The sequence below is a fragment of the Octopus sinensis genome, linkage group LG14 (assembly GCF_006345805.1).
Source record: "Octopus sinensis linkage group LG14, ASM634580v1, whole genome shotgun sequence".
Lineage (NCBI taxonomy): Eukaryota > Metazoa > Mollusca > Cephalopoda > Octopoda > Octopodidae > Octopus > Octopus sinensis.
The window spans coordinates 65,618,046-65,638,648 of NC_043010.1; the positions used below are offsets into that span (position 1 = coordinate 65,618,046).

Below are 20,603 nucleotides of genomic sequence, written 5' to 3' on the forward strand. Positions count from 1 at the left end.
ATAAATACAGTTAAGAAAAGGTTAAAATATATAATAGAGAAACAATTCTTAACCCTTTTGATAGCAATCCAGCTGAAACCGGCTCTGGCTCTGTAATACAAATGTCTTGTTTTCATAAGTTTTGAATTAAAATCTTCCACCAAACCTTAGTCACAATTTATGTTCCAAACACTAGCTGAATGATAACTAAGTTATTTTACTAAATTCTTTGTTATATTTAAAGTAATTGAAAGAAACTCAGAGCACCTCAAAATAAATACAGTTAAGAAAAGGTTAAAATATATAATAGAGAAACAATTCTTAACCCTTTTGATAGCAATCCAGCTGAAACCGGCTCTGGCTCTGTAATACAAATGTCTTGTTTTCATAAGTTTTGAATTAAAATCTTCCACCAAACCTTAGTCACAAGTTATGTTCCAAACACTAGCTGAATGATAACTAAGTTATTTTACTAAATTCTTTGTTATATTTAAAGTAATTGAAAGAAACTCAGAGCACCTCAAAATAAATACAGTTAAGAAAAGGTTAAAATATATAATAGAGAAACAATTCTTAACCTTTTTGTTACCAACCCAGCTGAGACTGGCTCTGGATCTGTAATACAAATGTCTTGTTTTCATAAGTTTTGAATTAAAATCTTCCACCAAACCTTAGTCACAATTTATGTTCCTAACACTAGCTGAATGATAACTAAGTTATTTTACTAAATTCTTTGTTATATTTAAAATTAATTGAAAGAAACACAGAGCATCTCAACAGAAATATGGTAACGAAAGGGTTAAAATATATAATAGAGAAACAATTCTTAACCCTTTTGATACCAACCTGGCTGAAACTGCCTCTGGCTCTGTAGTACAAATGTCTTGTCTTCATAAGTTTTGAATTAAAATCTTCCACCAAACCTTAGTCACAATTTATGTTCCTAACACTAGCTTAATGATAACTAAGTTATTTTACTAAATTCTTTGTTATATTTAAAATTAATTGAAAGAAACACAGAGCATCTCAAAATAAATACAGTAACGAAAGTGTTAAAACGGTTACATTATTTGTATTTCAAACGCATTTTCCCCCAAAAAATCTTTTGTTGGGGTTAGCATATGAATAGGAAGGACATTGTATTCTCAGAGGGCAACAATATGATTGATGATGCACCAAAGGCAAATAAAAATATCTTTCAACAGGCAGTGGTGTGACTGTGTGGAATCTTACAGCCAAACCACATGATTCCAGGTTCAGTTCCAGTGCATGGCACCTTGGGCAAGTGCTTTCTACTATTGCCACAGGCTGACCAAAGCCTTGTGAGTGGATTTGGTGGACAGAAACTGAAAGAAGCTCATTGTGTGTGAGTGTACATATATATATATATATATATATATATATACTCTCTGGGGTGGTTGGTAATAGGAAAGGCATCCAGCTGTAAAAAAACCTTGCCAAAACTGACCCCTGACACTTGGTGCAATCTTCTGCCTAGCCAGCTTCTGTCAAACTGTTCCATCCATACCAGCATGGAAAGGATAGGGGTTGTAAATTTTTTTTGCAATAGCTGAGTTTGAGCAAGTAAATGCCCTTGACTGATCTAAGATTTTAGGCCTCAGGTATTTTCAGTTTCCATAATTTTTTATTTTCACTCCACCCTAACACACGTATATGTGTGTGGGTATATAGATTGTGTAACCTGGGGTGGAGTGAAAATAAAAAAATTGCAGAAATTGAAAATGCCTGAGGCCTAAATTCTTGTTATATATCATTACTAGAAAAATGCTAAATTTTCACTTCGCTCAGTCAAGGACATTTACTCCCTCAAACCCCACAAACTCTGCCATTGTAAAAAATTTACAAAAATCCCCCATTTTTGGAGTTAATGCTCTTGATTGATCTCAGCGAAAATTTAGCATTTTTCTAGCAATCAAATATAACAACATTTTTGTCCTCAGGCATGTTCAATTTCCACAATTTTTTATTTTCACTCCACCCTACTCTAGGGTATATATATGTGTGTTTGTGTTTGTCCCCCTAGCATTGCTTGACAACCAATGCTGGTGTGTTTATGTCCCCGTCACTTAGCGGTTCGGCAAAAGAGACCGATAGAATAAGTACTGGGCTTACAAAGAATAAGTCTCGGGGTCGAGTTGCTCGATTAAAGGCGGTGCTCCAGCATGGCCGCAGTCAAATGACTGAAACAAATAAAAGAGCAAAGAGAGTAAATTGGTGATGACATTGCTGACACTGGGCTTCTACATAGTTTCCATCTCCCAAATTCACTTACATGGCATTGGTCAGATGTGATATCTATTTACACAACTCCATTCTAAAAACTCCCACTTTTTGACCTGGGAAATTCCTATTCTGACAAAGTAAATAATTTCAATCCTAAGAAGTCCTGGAAATAAAGAAACACCATTTTATGAACTCCAGGTAAATAAAAGGCAAGTATTGACCAAGGTGAGATTTGAACTGAAAACATAAAAAGACATATTTGAGTACAGCACCATTTTCCGTCTGATGTTCTATCAAATCTACTTTCTTCAACCATTAATGTTATGTTGGTGTGAAGCTTACACATTTGAAGGGACAGTGGAATGGGACCGTGCTCAAATATGAGCAACATTTTTGTCCTCAGGCATGTTCAATTTCCACAATTTTTTATTTTCACTCCACCCTACTCTAGAGGTTCTCTCTTTGGCATAAAATGAGTACAATGTTTTGTACAATGCCCTTTATGAGAGAAGGAAAAGGTCACCCAGAATATAATTACTCACATCAGGCTTTACTGTCTTGCTTTGCTTTTCCCCTTTCAAACTGAATATTTTTTTGTAACACAACACACTATACATGTAATCACAATTACAGTTCATGTGTTTATTTGCTACATCACATGTGGTGAACAGTGGCATTGTTGGATAAATGCTTCCATTGAACAATCACTGGTTCACTACATTTATGACGATGATGATGATGATGATCCTTTCTACTAAAGGCACAAGGCCTGAAATGTTGGGGGAGGTGACTAGTCAATTACATCAACACCAATGTTTCATGGCTACTTAATTTATCGACCCTGAAAGGATGAAAGGCAAAGTTGACCTCAGAATGTAGTAATGACCAACATACTGCTAAGCATTTCGCCCGGCATGCTAACAATGCTGCCAGCTCGCCCCTTTAATGATGATGATAATAATAATAATAATAATGATTTCATCTATTTGCTGCCTGGGCGAAGGATGGGATGGGGGACAATACAAAACAGACATAAAGTGTGGGAGTTGATTCACTTAAATATGAAATAGCCCGGCTATTTCGAAAGAAGGGTAAAGATAGTGCCAGTTATTGTTGGGTCCTTGGGGAGAGTATGGGAAGGCATCAAGAGGAATATAAAGCAAATCAGAATAGAGTGCCCAGTAGAACAGTTACAAAAGGTTTGCCTCCTTGGCATGGCCAGAATAATCAGGAAAGTATTAAATTGTTGTAAAGAACAGATGGCATGGTACATTAGGCGGCAGGACTCTAAGAGTTCCAACAAAAACGGGGTTGAAAGGATAATAACATAGTCCTTTCTACTGAAGGCACAAGGCTTGAAATTTGTGGGGAGTGGACTAGTTGATTACACCGACCCCCCAGTGTATCACTGGTACTTCTTTCATTGACCCTGAAAGGATGAAAGGCATTTGAACTCTGAATGTAAACACGGACGAAATGCCACAAAACAGTTTTCCTGGCCTGTTAATGATTCGAAATTTCCCCAAGACACCTGAAGAAGGCAGGAGGGTATATCAGCCGAAACGTTGTGTTATCAACAAACAAGATGAGAACAAATATCCGTCAAATGTAAATAATGTAAATAAAATCACAATCTTTTTATCACAGAAATTGTTTCTGTTTTATTTTGGAGTTGAAATGTCTATGCCTTTGGTGTTATTATTTTTTTGTATTTTTATTTTATTTCTAGAAATGTCAATATTGTCGAGTAGTTTTCCAAACAAAGTTTTAAAAATCAATAATCATCAATGAAGCATGATTGTATACAACACTGGACCCATTGATAGGCTTCCATTCTTTGAATACTAAAGCACAAACCTGTTTCTTGATCACAGAACCATTAATAACAATTAACAAAAGACATTGTCTACAATTACCAAAGTGATCTTAATTATAAACAAAAATCAAATTGAACCAAAGGAGTAACTTCTACATGGCTACAGACTGCAGAAATAGCACCTAAATTCCTCTCAACTCAAACCCTATTTGCTTAAAAAAGACAGAAAGAACATGTTGGCTGATGTAGTCCGAGATAAATTATGACTACGAAAAGATTCTTATTTTCTGCAAATCAAGGTCAGGTCAGGTACAATAGGAGCATGCACCATTGCAGTGCATTGCTGCACCCACCATTTGTCAGTATTTGCTCTGGTCATCCTGAGCAGTGCCCCAGTCAGCCTTCATCTCTGTGACATACATCCACACCCATTGTAACCATGTGTAGAGGCACATGGCCTAGTGGTTAGAGCAGCGGACTCACGGTCAAGGGATCGCAGGTTCGAATCTCGGACCGGGCGATATGTGTGTTTATGAGTGAAACACCTAAGCGCCACACGCCTCCGGCAGAAGGTAATGGCGAACTTCTGCCGACTCTTTCACCACAACTTTCTCTCACTCTTTCCTCCTGCATCTTGCAGCTCACCTGCGACGGATGGGCGTCCCATCCAGGTGGGGAACCTATACACCAAGGAAACTGGGAAACGCGCCCTTATGAGCCAGGCGTGGCTCAACAAGGAACAAACATTGTAGGCATGTGCCATGTGGCCGACCATCATCCTAGCCCAGTCCTCAAGGAAGAGAACACAACATCCAGGATCTAACATCCACATCAGAAAATCAAGCAACATAACGAAGCGGTGTGAGCCAATGCTCCTGAATCATATAAAGATTCATCCCAGTTTCTGAGTAGAGTCCTTGGTTGAATACGACAACTGACCAATGGGAATCCATAAACCTGCAAAGCATCATGGCACCAAAGTAGTTCTAGTTCACAGGTTTTAATGTCTCCTAAAAGGTGAATTACTGACTCAAAAAACTACATTTTACTCTGCAGATTAGGTTCCACCTCTTCTTGCTGCTTTTATCTCCAGCTGTAGAAATTCTGCCAGATCAGATTGGAGCCTGCTGCAGCCATCTGGCTCACCCATCCTCTGTCAAACCGTCCAACCCATGCTAGCATGGAAAGTGGACGTTAAACGATGAGGATATAACCACAGCTGTTGCTCACTAACATAATTGGCCTTGTAGCATGTATCATGTTTTTGCTCATTATTTTTGGTTCCCATGTAGTTGTAGGAGCAGACACCTTCTTAGCTCTTCACTTTATACAGCAAGACATCCAGGATGTGACTACTAGAAAGTGGGTTGTACCAGCACTCAACTGGTACTCATTTAGGCTGAGTATTCTGGAGCAATGTCCTGTTGCCTGGTCCATATATCAAATACACAACTCTATGGTTGTGGTTTAGCTACACCTGAAACTTAAATAAAATTTACAATACTTTACAGATACTGTAAGGTACCCAGGATGACACTCTCATTAAGTTGGATTCACCAAAAATTTTATGATTACATTAAAGCATGATTATTAATTACCCAGATGTACAGAACATTAATAAGTTAAAACAGTGGTTCTCAGGTGAGGGTCACATAAGATTTTGTTGTTGAAATTTATGTGCAATAAATTGGTTATATTTCTATGATAAACAAAATATTCTAACAATTTTTGTTAACTCATTATGAAAGTAGAAGAACTCCAAAGGTCAATAACAAGAAAGGTAGACGGCATGAGAGACCTTGATTACTGGGGTTGACTAAAAAAACTTAATCTCTGCTCCCTGCAATGCTGCTGGGAGCGCTACATCATTTGTGTTATGTGGAAAATATTCCATCAATATTGAACAAATGATGTTGGCATGAATTTTAAAATCCATCCAAAACTTGGCCTCCATGCTATCCGCCCACTACAAAAATCGAACTCGGTATACATAGCAACATTACATCACAATTACTTTACCTCCACCTGTCCAGCCGTTTTTAATACCTCACCAAAATATGTCAAAACGGAAACAGATCCCATAAAATTCAAATGGTCACTGGACAAATTTCTTCAAATCCTGGACCAACTTCCTACACCTAGATATGTCCCCAACAATAATAACTCTTTTCTAGAATGGGCTATGGTGCCCCTATATGACTAAAAAACTTCGCCAGGTGGTGCTACTGAGTTAGACATGACCTGGGCCTATACTGACCAAAACCTATCAAAGTTATTCCTAATCATAAAGAGTAAAAGAGTAAAGAGAGAGTAAATCATGTTTGATTATAAAAATATAATAGGGTTTTTTAAACATAGAATGGCTATTCGGGTCTGTCTGAGTAAAATAGGGATCAAAGGAATCAATGGGTAGAAAAATGGTTGAGAACCACTGAGTAAAAAGATGAACTCTCTTGGGGTAGCGAAGATGTGAGGCTCACTGGAGACCCTCATGCTGCAGATTGAAATGTATGGAGGTGTAGCAAAAGATTTTGTGGCAAGAAATTTTCATATCAGTCACATTTTCCCCCACAACTAGAAAAACATGTTTTGTGCCCCACTCATTGATAGCAGATAATAGTGGGGAGTGTTTGATATGGTGAGCATAAAAATAATAGCATTTCAGTGTCATCTCAAAGAATTTCTGTGATATATGCTCAGAGACTTTTATTAAAAATCCTATTCAAATTGGTGATGACATTGCTGACACTGGGCTTCTACATAGTTTCCATCTCCTAAATTCACTCACATGGCATTGTAAATAATTTCAATCCTAAGAAGTCCTGGAAATAAAGAAACACCATTTTATGAACTCCAGGTAAATAAAAGGCAAGTATTGACCAAGGTGAGATTTGAACTGAAAACATAAAAAGACATATTTGAGTACAGCACCATTTTCCGTCTGATGTTCTATCGAATCTACTTTCTTCAACCATTAATGTTATGTTGGTGTGAAGCTTACACATTTGAAGGGACAGTGGAATGGGAACCGCACTCAAGTATGACCACACAGGCAGCTGATGTATGAGGGAAAACCCAGAAGCCAAGAAAACTGACAATGGTTTGTGTTTTCAATAATTAGTTCATGCAGAATTCAGAGAAGAATGCAATAAGTTCAATTTCTTTTTCTTTTCTAAGTGATTTAGTCAAAGGAGAAAAGGCAATGCATGACAGCTGCTCCTTTTTTGGGTCCTCCATGTCTGTTGGAAAGAAATATTCATTGGACTAAGAATGTCATCAGAATACATCCAACAGAGTAGGTTCTGGGAAAGTGTGAGACTAAGCAGATGGTTAAACAAACAGCCTCAAACCATAAGTGTTCCTTCTGACAGGACCCCTTCTACAAAGCCTCCATTCACCAAATGTTATTTACAAGACCACAACTGCCATACAAAATTAAGCATTAAATGTTTTAGACCTTTTCCCTTCTTCCAAGCGTGATATAATTTGTGTCTTGCAAGATTTGTTATGGCCATCATAATTAATGGTACAAGAATATGTCTTATGGTTGCAATGTAAAAGAGATTTAACTGACACCAGTATTTGAGTGGTGCTTGGCCTTATCAACATTTGAAGAGATGAAAGGAAAACTAAAGGCCACGAAGGCTCTAACAATTTTATCTGCCCTCTTGTTGTGTTTTTTTTTTCCTCTTTAGACGAGGCCTCATATTCTGGTGATGAGTATATTGATAAGATTGATCAAGTGCTCAGCAGGAATTGTTTTGTAGACCTTGGAAGAATAAAAAATAAAGTTGATTTCTGTGGGATTTGAACTCAAAACAGAAAGGGACTGTGTTACTAAATACCACGTCTGATCAATGCCCTGTGATGGAATTTGGGAGGTGGAAACTATGTAGAAGTCCATTGTATATGTGTATTTGTATTTGTGTTTGTAGTTTGTTTACATCCCCGTAATAATAATGAAATTATTGTATACAGTGCTCAGGTGCACCACAACTTGTCAAAAGTGCGTATAAAGCATATGCAGTAATGTACAAATGTCTGGGAAGTAAACAGTGTATGAGTCAGATACATGCTTGCGTGTGTATGGAGGGGAGAAAATCAGGTGTAGTGTTGGCGAATCTCAGGAAGCATGGAAGTTTTGAAGGATGCAGTGCTCCGACAACTAACAACTGATGCCGGCAGTTTGTTTCATACTTCAGCAACTCTTAGTGTGAAAAAATGTTTCCGAAAGTCGTCATGGGAGCTGTGCTTTTTTCTGACTTTGTAAACATGTCCACGGGTGTTAGACAGGTGGAGTTTGAAAAGGTTCTCAGAGTTATTGTTAGTAAGATGGTTAATAATTTTATGGGTGTCCGCCAAGTCAGCTGCCAGACGTCGGAATTTCAATATAATATAGCGCTTCAGCAAGAGAGACCGATAGATTAAATATTATACTTAAACTAAGTCTTGGAGTCGATTTGTTCAACTAACCCTTTCAATGTGGTGCTCCAGCATGGCCGCAGTCCAAACACCCTTTCTGCTAATTGACTCAAAAGTTTTATCAGCAAAACACAGTTGTCTCCCCTGTCCGTTTATTCCCGATCCAACTTCATATAAACAAACATTGCTTCGTTTGTTTCAATAGAAAATAATTCATTTGATTAAATCAACAACAACAACCACAAATATAGAGATGGAGGTGTGCGTGGAGAGTATTGAATCTGGCATTAACGCCGAATTGGGAGGTAAGACGATCGCGCACTTTGTACTTATACGCTATGTTTGAATATAAGTGTTGTCTGTCCCCAATTCATTCCCGATTGAAGTAAGGTCTGTGCGGTCTTAAGGTATGGGCACACTAGGGTCTAGGGGTCTAATTATGACCTATATGTGCTGTAGCTTCCTGTCGATGAATAAATACCGTAGGGCTCAGTACACTGGTTTGCTCGGGGGCCTATAATGCGGTTAAGACGATCCCTGGGTATGGTCAAAAACGTGGCCGTCCCATCTTCCCGCCCCCTGACACTGCACCAAAGACAACGTTATCCGGCGATCTTCCGATTACTGTACACAAATGTAGCGCTTCTTAAAACTAACCTTTATTTAGCTGTCAAATTGAACCGATTTAACTTTATTTCACTTTCTCACACTTTCATGCACAATAGCCGAAAGTTCATCCATTATCCAACGTGCCCTCTTTTTTATACGACGGCAAGGTATGGTTTGAACTAGATTTGGTTACTATTTTCCAAATTAAGTCGTCCACGTGGTGGTTCCCCTGTCGGTCTCGGCGGTGCGCAGAACTAAATTCCTTCTTTTAACTTATATATGGCTTAGTATTTCAGATACGTATCCCTAATGAAATTTTAAGGCAAAACCGCTGCGACCTTTGAATTTCTTGTACACCCCAGAGAGAAAAAAGAATTAATCCTTAGAACTGGATATGTACTTTTATTTATCTTCCCTAAAAGAGTGAAATGTTAAGTCACTTTTGCTGGAATATGAACTCAAAGTGCTGAGGTCTGGAACATATTACAAAGGATTACCGTCCTACGTTCTAACGATTTGGCAAATTACTCCCTCATATGCCCTGGTTCCTCCGTTCACTCGTATCTGCATGTTGAGAAAGGGGACTTATCTGCCCTTGTTTTCAAAATTTTCTTTCTTAATGGTGGTAAAGGTGTTAGGCCCTCATTCTAAGGTGGTGAGTTCAACTCTTGGATCGGGTAGATCATTGTGTTTTTGAAGAAAACATTGTATGTATGTGTGTGTGTGTGTGTGTGTGTGTGTGTGTGTGTGTGTGTGTGTGTGTGATAGGATCGTTTGTATCTTCAGACCCCAAACCCTGCTGTCCTGGGACCTCTTCAAAATTTTAGGTGTCAGAGCAAGAGAAGGGAGGTGGGCGGGATGAAGTAGGTGTGAGAGAAAGAGAGGAGGAGGATTATATATATATATATATATATATATATATTTGCACACACACACACACACACTCACAGGTTGCTGACAAAATATCTTAATATCATTGTCAATGTTTTAATCTAGAAAAAAAACAATTGCCATGTGATTCTGTTTACTATTTTCAGGTGCCATCCGACTAGAACTGTGTTCAGACCTTGTTGAAGGGGGTACTACTCCATCTGTAGGTAAGATATTTCTTGTTATCCCCCTAAATTATGCTGGTTCTAACAAGTAAATATGCACCAGTTTAATTATTGCCAACTAATTAATCTGGAACCATAAATTATTAAGGTGTGATATGACGGTTTTGTGTTTACAGTAGCAGTCCGGTTAAGGTGTTGGGTTACTGTAGAGTCCAGTGTATTTGCCACATGTTAACAGCATTGGGTTATTTATCGTACATGTGGTGACCATATGGTTAAGATATCAGGTTACTGGTATAGTGTATTGTAGTGGTTTAAGGTGATTTCCTATTAAATCATGAAGAATCAGTTTAAAGCCCTAGCACATGGACTCACCTACTCATTCATTCCACTTCATTATATACGCTTCCCTGTAACTTGGATGTACGCCCTCCACCCTGTTGCATCTTCTTTCTCTCCACCTGAGATAGTCATGTTTCTCCTCTAATAAAGATACCTTTTCTGTCCCTCAAAATTCACCTACACCCTGTGCTAGTGGAAGAGTCATGTCTTGCAAGTTACCTGGTTACGTCGTTGCTGTTTGTACCATGTAAAAAGCATCCAATACTCTCTGTGAAGTGGTCGGCTTTAGAAAGGGGCTTCCAGCCATAGAAATCATACCAAAGTAGACAGTAGAGCTTGGGGAAGTCTTCTGAACTGCTGACTCCTGTTAAACCGTCCAACCCATGCCAGCATGGAAAATGGTTTCTGTTGATAAAAATTGTCTTTGTGTCAATTAGTATTGGAAATAAAGAAAGAATTTAGTAAAATAACTTTGTCATTTGAAGCATTGGCATGAAATTTGGAGGAAATGTTTTAATGTAATTCACTTGAAAACCAGAAGTTTGTGTCCCACAACCAGAACCAGGGTTGGTTTTTGACTGTTTAGCATGAAAAGGATTAACCCCTTTTGTTACCATATTTTTGTTGAAATTGCTTTCTTTCGCATAATTTTGAAACGAACGAAGAAGTTAGTAAAACGGCTTTGACGTTATTAAGCTGATGTTTGAAACATCATCGTCATCATCATCATTACCATCATTATTATCATCATCATCATCATCATTCAACGTCCATTTTCCATGCTGGCATAGGTTGGACGGTTTGGCAGGATCTGACCAGCTGAAGTGTTTTTCAGGCTTCATGTCTGTTATGGCATGGTTTCTATGGCTGGATGCCCTTCCTAATGCCAGCCACTTTACAGAGTGTATTGGGTGCTTTTTACATGGCCCCAGCACTTACAAGCCCACAAGATTAGAGATGCTCAACTAGAGAGGGTTGTGAGGGACGGACCTATATGCAAGGGCAGCCACACTTTTACTTAGCTTGACGTATCTTTTCAAGCAGAACAAAGCACCAAGAGTCTTGGGCTTTTATGGGAGAGCTTCATTTAGATCATTTTGAAAGAGAAAGTTTGTAACATTGAACCAAGGTGAATTCAGCCATGTTGGTATCAAAAGGGTTAATTGATTTTGTCTCTGGTTCAGTTGGAGGAAAACTGGTGACATTTGGTGGATTGATAAGTAAAATAACAGAGACCTTTACTTGACAATTGTCACACACAGAAGATTAATTGTAATTTGACTAAAGTTTTATATTGTTTCAAAAAAGTGTTGGACAAGGCACATGATTTCACGTAGAAAGTGGAAAAAATTAACTACTATCAATCTACATATTTTGATGAGGTTCAATGTTATATAAAGCTCATGGAGGCCCATGGCTTAGTGGTTAGGGTGTTGGATTCATGATCGTAAGATTGTGGTTTCAATTCCTGGACCAGGTGATGCGTTTTGTTCTTGAGCAAAACACTTCATTTCACATTGCTCCAGTCCACTCAGCTGGCAAAAATGAGTAATCCTGCAGCAGACCAGAATCCCGTTCAGGTTTTACTCTTTACTTGTTTCTTGTTTCAGTCATTTAACTGTGGCCATGCTGGAGCACCACCTTTAGTCGAGCAAATCGACCCCAGGACTTATTCTTTGTATGCCTAGTACTTATTCAATCAGTCCCTTTTTGCTGAACTGCTAAGTTGCAGGAATGTAAACATGTCAGCATCAGTTGTCAAGCAATGCTGGGGGGACAAACACAAACACACAAACACACACACACACATATACACACACATACAACTGAGATTTTTTTTCAGTTTCCATCTACCAAATCCACTCACAAGGCTTTGGTCGGCCCGAGGCTATAATAGAAGACACTTGCCCAAGGTGCCACATAGTAGGACTCATCATGGAAACTAGGAAACTGACTCTAATGAGTCGTTATGACTCAAGAAGGTAAATTTACCTTTAGTTATATAAATCTCACAGCCGATCCTTGTTGTTAAAATATTATACCAGAAACTCTCAATTAAAAATATGTAATATGTGCCTTTTGTGGTTTCTTTTAGCTGTAGCTTGTTCAATGCTTAAAGCTGACAATGTTATCAGAAGAAATACAAGTCAAGTGCAAGCTTTCTGAATTTGTTGACCAATTGTCTGGAGTAGTATGGGCTTTCTGAAGAGCAGGTGATGATTGGCATACCATCAGGAATTGAGGGCCCAAGGCAAGATAAGACAAGACCAATCAAATGCCAGATAGGGCAGGATAGGAGAAATGCAAGATATGGGAAGAAAGGACAAGATAAGGCAAGATTAATCAGACACTTGCTGACGTGTTGTAAACGGAGAATTTAAGCCTTTCAATATAGCACTGTTGGCAAATTCTGCCAAGATAAACTTTGCCTGTTATCCTTTAGGGGTCGATAAAATAAGTACCAGTAATCAACTTAACCCCACCCTGGAAATTGCTGGCCTTGTGCCAAAATTCGAAACCAATATTTTCCCTGTTATTGTTGTTGTCATGACTATGGTTGTTTCTTAAAGGGATGCTGGAAGTCATGAAAGAGAAAACCAACATCCCAATAATGGTGATGCTTCGACCACGAGCCGGAGATTTCTACTACAGCCAAGATGAACTGGACGTCATGAAGCGAGATTTACTTGCCCTGCGCCAGGCTGGAGCGGATGGCTTTGTTTTGGGTATCTTAAACAGGTTAAAGAATATTCTTTGGTTCTTTTACTGGTTTCAGCATTGTGGCCTTGCTGGAGCATCACCCTTTTATAGTCAGTCATATTTACCCTAATAGCTATTTCAGTCTAACAATTATTTTATTATAATTAAATCTCAGAATGAGATTGAAACAGTAATCGCTCGATAATGTAAAGTATAGAAGCCATCTTATCATGGCTAACCACATTGGGGAGGGGGTGTTACTGTAGCTTTATAGCCCCAAGAGATCTTAAAGCTACAGTAACACCCCCTCCCCAATGTGGTTAGCCATGATAAGATGGCTTCTATACTTTACATTAAATTATCTTATTGTTCTCTGTTTTTGAAAACAATAAGTCTCCTTATTGACACAAATGAGTGCAATGTTACTCAACAGTAAACACACATATATACACAAACATATATATATATCTATATAGCTGCATAAACACATAAAAGCACATAGGGATATACACACATACATACACATATATATATATATATATATATATATATATAGACGTGTGAATGGATTTGATAGAAACTGAAAGAAGCCTATTGTGTATGTGTATGTATGTGTATCCCTATGTGTCTTTATGTGTTTGTCATATGCAGCTATGTGATTGTATACATAAGGTATTCAATTTTTGTGATTCTGCATGTGAATGTAAGAATATGTTTATAGTGATCAAGAATATGGATGAATATACATTATTTACATTATTTACAATTGATGGATATTTGTTCTCATCTTGTTTGTTGTTAACACGTTTTGGCTGATATACTCTCCAGCCTTCATCAGGTGTCTTGGGGAAATTTAGAACCTGGCTTCTCATTCCTAAGGTATTTTTCGATGTTGTTATTATCATTATTATTATTCAACCCACTGCTTGGAATTGAACTTGGTTGATAGCCCATGCTCTTAACCACTACACCATATGCCCATGGGCAATTACGGAGTGAATATTAGGGCTTATAAATCTAATATTTTCATATCCTTCCTTAATACCAGTTCCCATATGCTATTCATATCTGCACTCAATCTGCTTAGGAGGATACTATTCCTAATATATGTACTGCTTCTTTTAGTTTTCATATTTTCCAGTGGTGTTCTCTGTCTATTATTTTAACTTCATCCCACAGCGGAAGGTGTATATGTGTGCAGGTGCGAACTGAGCCATCAGTTAATTGGGCACTGCTCAAGGGCTCGGAGCTCTGAGGGGCCAGCACTCTACATGTTAACTCTACTTTGATATCAATGCTAAGGGGCCTGGTAAACAGTTATGCCTGAGGGCCCTTAATACTCTCGGTCCACCCCTGACTCTGTGTGTGTGTGATAATTATTCTTTATTTAATCATCTGTTTAATAGAACTTTTCCATAGATCCTGCAAAAAAATAAAACACAACAAAAAGTACAAAAAATAAAACAAAGAAACAAACCCCCCAAAAAATGAACCTCTTCATGAATTGCTTTCCTTTGCAGAGATGGAACTGTGAATAAAGAACAGTGTAAAGAATTAATTGGTAAGTTATAATGGTAAGACAGGTACTGACAGGGTACCTTTTGAGTTAAGGTGCAAGCATGGCTGTCTGGTTAAAAAGCTTGTTTTGCAACCATGTGGTTTTCAGTTCAGTCCCACTGCATGGCACCTTGAGCAAGTTTCTGGCACCTGTGTCGGTGACACATAAGAAAACATCATCCGAGCGTGGCCGTCTGCCAGCCTCGTCTGGCACCTGTGTTGGTGGCACATAAAATCACCCACTACACTCTCGGAGTGGTTGGCGTTAGGAAGGGCATCCAGCTGTAGAAACACTGCCAGATCTGACTGGCCTGGTGCAGCCTTCGGGCTTGCCAGACCCCAATTGAACCGTCCAACACATGCTAGCATGGAAAGCGGACGTTAAACGATGATGATGATGATGATGATGAACCCCAGGGCAACCAATGCCTTGTGAGTGAATTTTGTTGGCAAAAACTGTGTGGGACCCTTTGCAGCTGAGTTTTCCTTGTCAGTCAATGAACCAAAATATTGTCATGGTTTCACACCATTACAACAGGCTTCTTTCAGTTTCCATCTACCAAATCCACTCACAAGACTTTGGTCTGCCCGAGGCTATAGTAAAAGACACTTGCCCAAGGTGCCATGCAGTGGGACTGAACCAGGAACCATGTGGTTGGGAAACAAGCTTCTTACCACAGTACCCACTGACTGGTGCCAGTGCCAGTGGCACGTAAAAATTGCTGGCATCAGCCACAACTACAATTTCCATTTGATTGTGATGTGTGACAAAAAGCAAGGCAGAAGCAGAATCAGAATCAGATATAACATGCAAAAGAGAAGACAGGACATGTGATGCTCATGAATGAAGACAGCTGTGTAAGGAAGTGCCAATCGCTTGAAGTGTATAGAACAAGTAGAAGAGGGAGACCAAGAAAGACTCCGGATGAAGTAGCGAGGGCTAATGTGAAGATACTGGACCAAAGTTATTTGGTGACCTCACCAATGCTGGTGCCACATAAAAAGCACCCAGTACACTCTGTAAAGCGGTTGATGTTAGGAAGGACATCCAGCTGTAGAAACCATGCCAAATCTGACTGTAGGGTTTGGTGCAGTCTTCTGACTTGCCTGCTCCTGTTAAACCAGTCAACTCCTACCAGCATGAAAAGCAGATCTTATATAACGATGATGATGATTACAATGATGCACAAATATATTCACGTGCAGGAGTGGCTGTGTGGTAAGTAGCTTGCTTACCAACCACATCGTTCTTGGTTCATTCCCACTGTGTGGCACCTTGGGCAAATGTCTTCTACTATAGCCTCGGGCTGACCAAAGCCTTGTGAGTAGATTTGGCAGACGGAAACTGAAAGAAGCCTGTCATATGTATGTATATATATATATGTATATATATGTGTGTGTATGTTTGTGTGTCTGTGTTTGTCCCCCCACCATCACTTAACAACCGATGCTGGTGTGTTTACGTCTCCGTAACTTAGCGGTTCGGCAATAGAGACCGATAGAATAAGTACTAGGCTCTTACAAAGAATAAGTCCTGGGGTCGATTTGCTTGACTTGAGGCGGTGCTCCAGCATGGCCGCAGTCAAATGACTGAAATAAGTAAAAAGATGCTACTCTAAAGTTGTATATGTAGTTATTTGTGAAGGTCTATAGTTCAGATGCACGTGTGTGTGTGTGTTTGTGTGTGTGTGTAAAATAGGCTACTTGTGTGTGTCATACAAAAAGAAAACAAAAACATAGCAATCAATGTTGCTAACAAGAAAAGGTTGTTTTTGTGAATTTTTTTTTTTACCTGCCATCTGGTATTTTTTTTATTTATTCTGTTTTCCTCTCTCAACAGTGAATGTAATTTAGAGTAAGATATATAACATTCCATCTGCTCCCTTTTTATTACATTCCAAGAATAAGGTCAGGTTGACAACCGCTTTTATAGGTCAAGACTTAAGGTTTGTATATACCAGAGAAAGATGTATTTGGGTTAAGCTGTGATGGATACAGCAAACATCTGGGTAAAAACTCTGAGTAAAACTCACCTGAATAAAACTATTTTAAGACTCAAAATATGGGAAATACCTGTATAAATTTATAATGGCTTAAATTTTAGGGATCAAATTGTGGCATATATCTAAGTAAATTTTAGTTAGAGTTTAGGGATCAAAATATGGAATATTTCCAAGTAGATCTATGATGGATAGAATTTTAGGGATCAAATTGTGGCATATATCTAAGTAAATTTTAGTAAGTGTTTAGGGATCAAAATATGGAATATTTCCAAGTAGATCTATGATGGATAGAATTTTAGGGATCAAATTGTGGCATATATCTAAGTAAATTTTAGTTAGAGTTTAGGAATCAAAATATGGAATATTTCCAAGTAGATCTATGATGGATAGAATTTTAGGGATCAAATTGTGGCATATATCTAAGTAAATTTTAGTAAGAGTTTAGGGATCAAAATATGGAATATTTCCAAGTAGATCTATGATGGATAGAATTTTAGGGATCAAATTGTGGCATATATCTAAGTAAATTTTAGTAAGTGTTTAGGGATCAAAATATGGAATATTTCCAAGTAGATCTATGATGGATAGAATTTTAGGGATCAAATTGTGGCATATATCTAAGTAAATTTTAGTAAGAGTTTAGGGATCAAAATATGGAATATTTCCAAGTAATCTATGATGGATAGAATTTTAGGGATCAATTGTGGCATATATCTAAGTAAATTTTAGTAAGTGTTTAGGGATCAAAATATGGAATATTCCAAGTAGATCTATGATGGATAGAATTTTAGGGATCAAATTGTGGCATATATCTAAGTAAATTTTAGTAAGAGTTTAGGGATCAAAATATGGAATATTTCCAAGTAGATCTATGATGGATAGAATTTTAGGGATCAAATTGTGACATATATCTAAGTAAATTTTAGTTAGAGTTTAGGGATCAAAATATAGAATATATCCAAGTAAATCTATGATGGATAGAATTTTAGGGATCAAATTGTGGCATATATCTTAAGTAAATCTATGATGGATAATGTTTAAGGGATCAAATTATGAGATACATCTAAATACACCTATGTTGGATAACATTTTAGCAATTAGAATATGGGGTGTATCAAAACCTAGACAACACTAACTTAACCTTTTTCACTTCGTTGCAGCTATGGCCTCACCTTTACCTGTAACATTCCACCGGGGTAAGTTTCGTGTTACATTGTTACAGGACACTACTAACTTCCTTCTTCTGTCGTACAAAGGATCATGTATATATGTAGATGTATGCATTGAAGGTGCATGGTTCAGTGTTTAGAGCGTTGAGCTCACAATCATGAGGTAGTGTGTTTGATTCCCAGACCGGGCTGTGTTGTGCTCTTGAGCAAGACACTTTACATTTTCATGTTGCTCCAGTTCACTCAGCCGTAGAAATGGGTTGTGACGTCACTGAAGCCTAGCTGTATTGCCATTTGCCTTTCCCTTGGATAACATTGGTGGTGTGGAGAGGAGAGGTTGGTATGCATGGGTGACTGCAGGTCTTCAATAAATAACCTTGTCTGGGCTTGTTCCTCAGAGGGTAACTTTCTAGGTGCAATCCCATGGACATTCATGACCAAAGGGGGTTCTTTATATATGTGTGTGTGTGTGTATTTATACGTGCTGGTAGCATGTGAAAAACATTCGAGTGAGGTCGTTACCAGTGCCGCTGGAATGGCTCCTGTGTAGGTGGCACATGAAAAACACCACTTGAGCATGGCCATTGCCTATACCACCTGACTGGCACTCATGCTGGTTGCATGTAAAAGCACCCACCACACTCTCGGGGGGGGGGGTGTTAGGAAGGGCATCAAGCTGTAGAAACTCTGCCAAATCAAGATTGGAGCCTGGTGCAGCCATCTGGTTCGCCAGTCCTCAGTCAAATCGTCCAACCTATGCTAGCATGGAAAGCGAACGTTAAATGATGATGATGATGATGATATATATAGGCAAATTTGTTGTTGAAAATGCACCTGAATTTGAAAAACTTGTAATTGTTTGAAATAAATTTATCTACATATATACCAAACTAGTTTCAACAATATATATACATATATATTATATATATGTATATATATATATATATATATATATGAGGGCGCGTGGCTTAGTGGTTAGGGCATTCGGCTCATGATCGTAAGGTTGTGAGTTCGATTCCCAGCGACGCATTGTGTCCCTGAGCAAGACACTTTATTTCACGTTGCTCCAGTCCACTCAGCTGGTAAAAATGAGTTGTACTTGTATTTCAAAGGGTCAGCCTTGTCACTCTCTGTGTCACGCTGATTTTCCCCGAGAACTACGTTAAGGGTACACGTGTCTGTGGAATGCTCAGCCATTTGCACGTTAATTTCACGAGCAAGCTGTTCCGTTGATCGTATCAGCTGGGACCCTCGTCGTCGTAACCGGCGGAGTCTTATATATATATATATATATATATGAGGGCGCGTGGCTTAGTGGTTAGGGCATTCGGCTCATGATCGTAAGGTTGTGAGTTCGATTCCCAGCGACGCATTGTGTCCCTGAGCAAGACACTTTATTTCACGTTGCTCCAGTCCACTCAGCTGGTAAAAATGAGTTGTACTTGTATTTCAAAGGGTCAGCCTTGTCACTCTCTGTGTCACGCTGATTTTCCCCGAGAACTACGTTAAGGGTACACGTGTCTGTGGAATGCTCAGCCATTTGCACGTTAATTTCACGAGCAAGCTGTTCCGTTGATCGTATCAGCTGGGACCCTCGTCGTCGTAACCGGCGGAGTCTTATATATATATATATATATATATAGCATCAACTTTGTTACATGTATGTGTCTATCTTCTTTCTATCCAGCTATAGATATGAGTAGTAACATTATGACTGCTCTCGAAGATGTAATCCAGCTTGGCTGTACCAGGGTGTTGACCAGTGGACAGGCAACTGATGCCCTTCAGGGGGCATCAGTTATAAAACAGATGATTGACAAGGTAAATATTTCAATACTTCATCTCCTTCTGTGTCAGGAAAGAAAGGGTGAACATACCTGTTCTTACCAGTCAAGGGATGAGGCCCAATAGCTTGCATAGTCAGGCCATTATAGTTTATTTTTATTTATACTACAACGATCCCGGATTCAGGAAGTCTGCATCTGCAAGAAATAACACCTAAATATTCTTCAAATTACACCCTATTTTTTTAAAGAAGATAAGGTCATACAGGAAAAGGTAGTCCTAAATGCACAAAAAGGTAGTACGGGCATGGTTAGAATGTCTTTGATTGTTTGCCTCCTTCATTAAGACTGACCTGGGGTTAAATAGTAACAGAAGCAAAAATGAAAGGACACATTGGAAAATATAGTCCTAGATGTACAGAAAAACAGGTTGGTCATGGGTGGAATATCTATGATCAGATGTTTGCTTGATTAAGACTGAACTGAGGCTAAATAACTAAAAAAAGGGAAAAGACTCATTGGAAAATGAAATCTCCAACATACCAAGAGGCAGGATGGCCATGACAAGAGTCGAATTGATCAAAGTTGGCCCTAGGGTTAAACAACAACAAACTCTGCTAACTGTTTTTGATTCTCATTCCTCATGGCCTTCCTCACCTTGTTATCTTCCCCATGTCTGTCACCTCCCAGATTTCACCCAAAAAGCTTTGACCCCCGATCCAAATCAAGCCCCACCCCACCCCATCCAAATCAAGCCCCACCCCACCCCATCCAAATCAAGCCCCCCACCCCAGTATTAATGACCCTCTATGTTGAACCATTTCGTCCACTCAGATATCGCAGACCATGTCTGGTAGGTTCACCATCATCAATTCACTGACTTCACATTTTGATCTCCATTACTTTTTTCAATAAAATATTAG

General features: G+C 38.7%; 1 protein-coding gene across 3 annotated transcripts in view; it reads left to right on the forward strand.

The window, feature by feature from the left end:
* Positions 1-8,592: 8,592 nt before the first annotated feature.
* LOC115219194 (copper homeostasis protein cutC homolog) overlaps positions 8,593-20,603 on the forward strand; it is a 39,234-nt gene continuing 27,223 nt past the window's right edge. For all 3 annotated transcript variants that reach the window (XM_036509138.1, XM_029789313.2, XM_036509139.1), the window contains exons 1-6: positions 8,593-8,766; positions 10,108-10,167; positions 13,038-13,206; positions 14,688-14,728; positions 17,888-17,923; positions 19,584-19,717. In XM_036509138.1, coding sequence (XP_036365031.1) covers positions 8,715-8,766; positions 10,108-10,167; positions 13,038-13,206; positions 14,688-14,728; positions 17,888-17,923; positions 19,584-19,717 — 492 coding nt within the window. In that variant the 5' untranslated portion in view covers positions 8,593-8,714. The remainder of the gene's footprint in view (positions 8,767-10,107; positions 10,168-13,037; positions 13,207-14,687; positions 14,729-17,887; positions 17,924-19,583; positions 19,718-20,603) is intronic.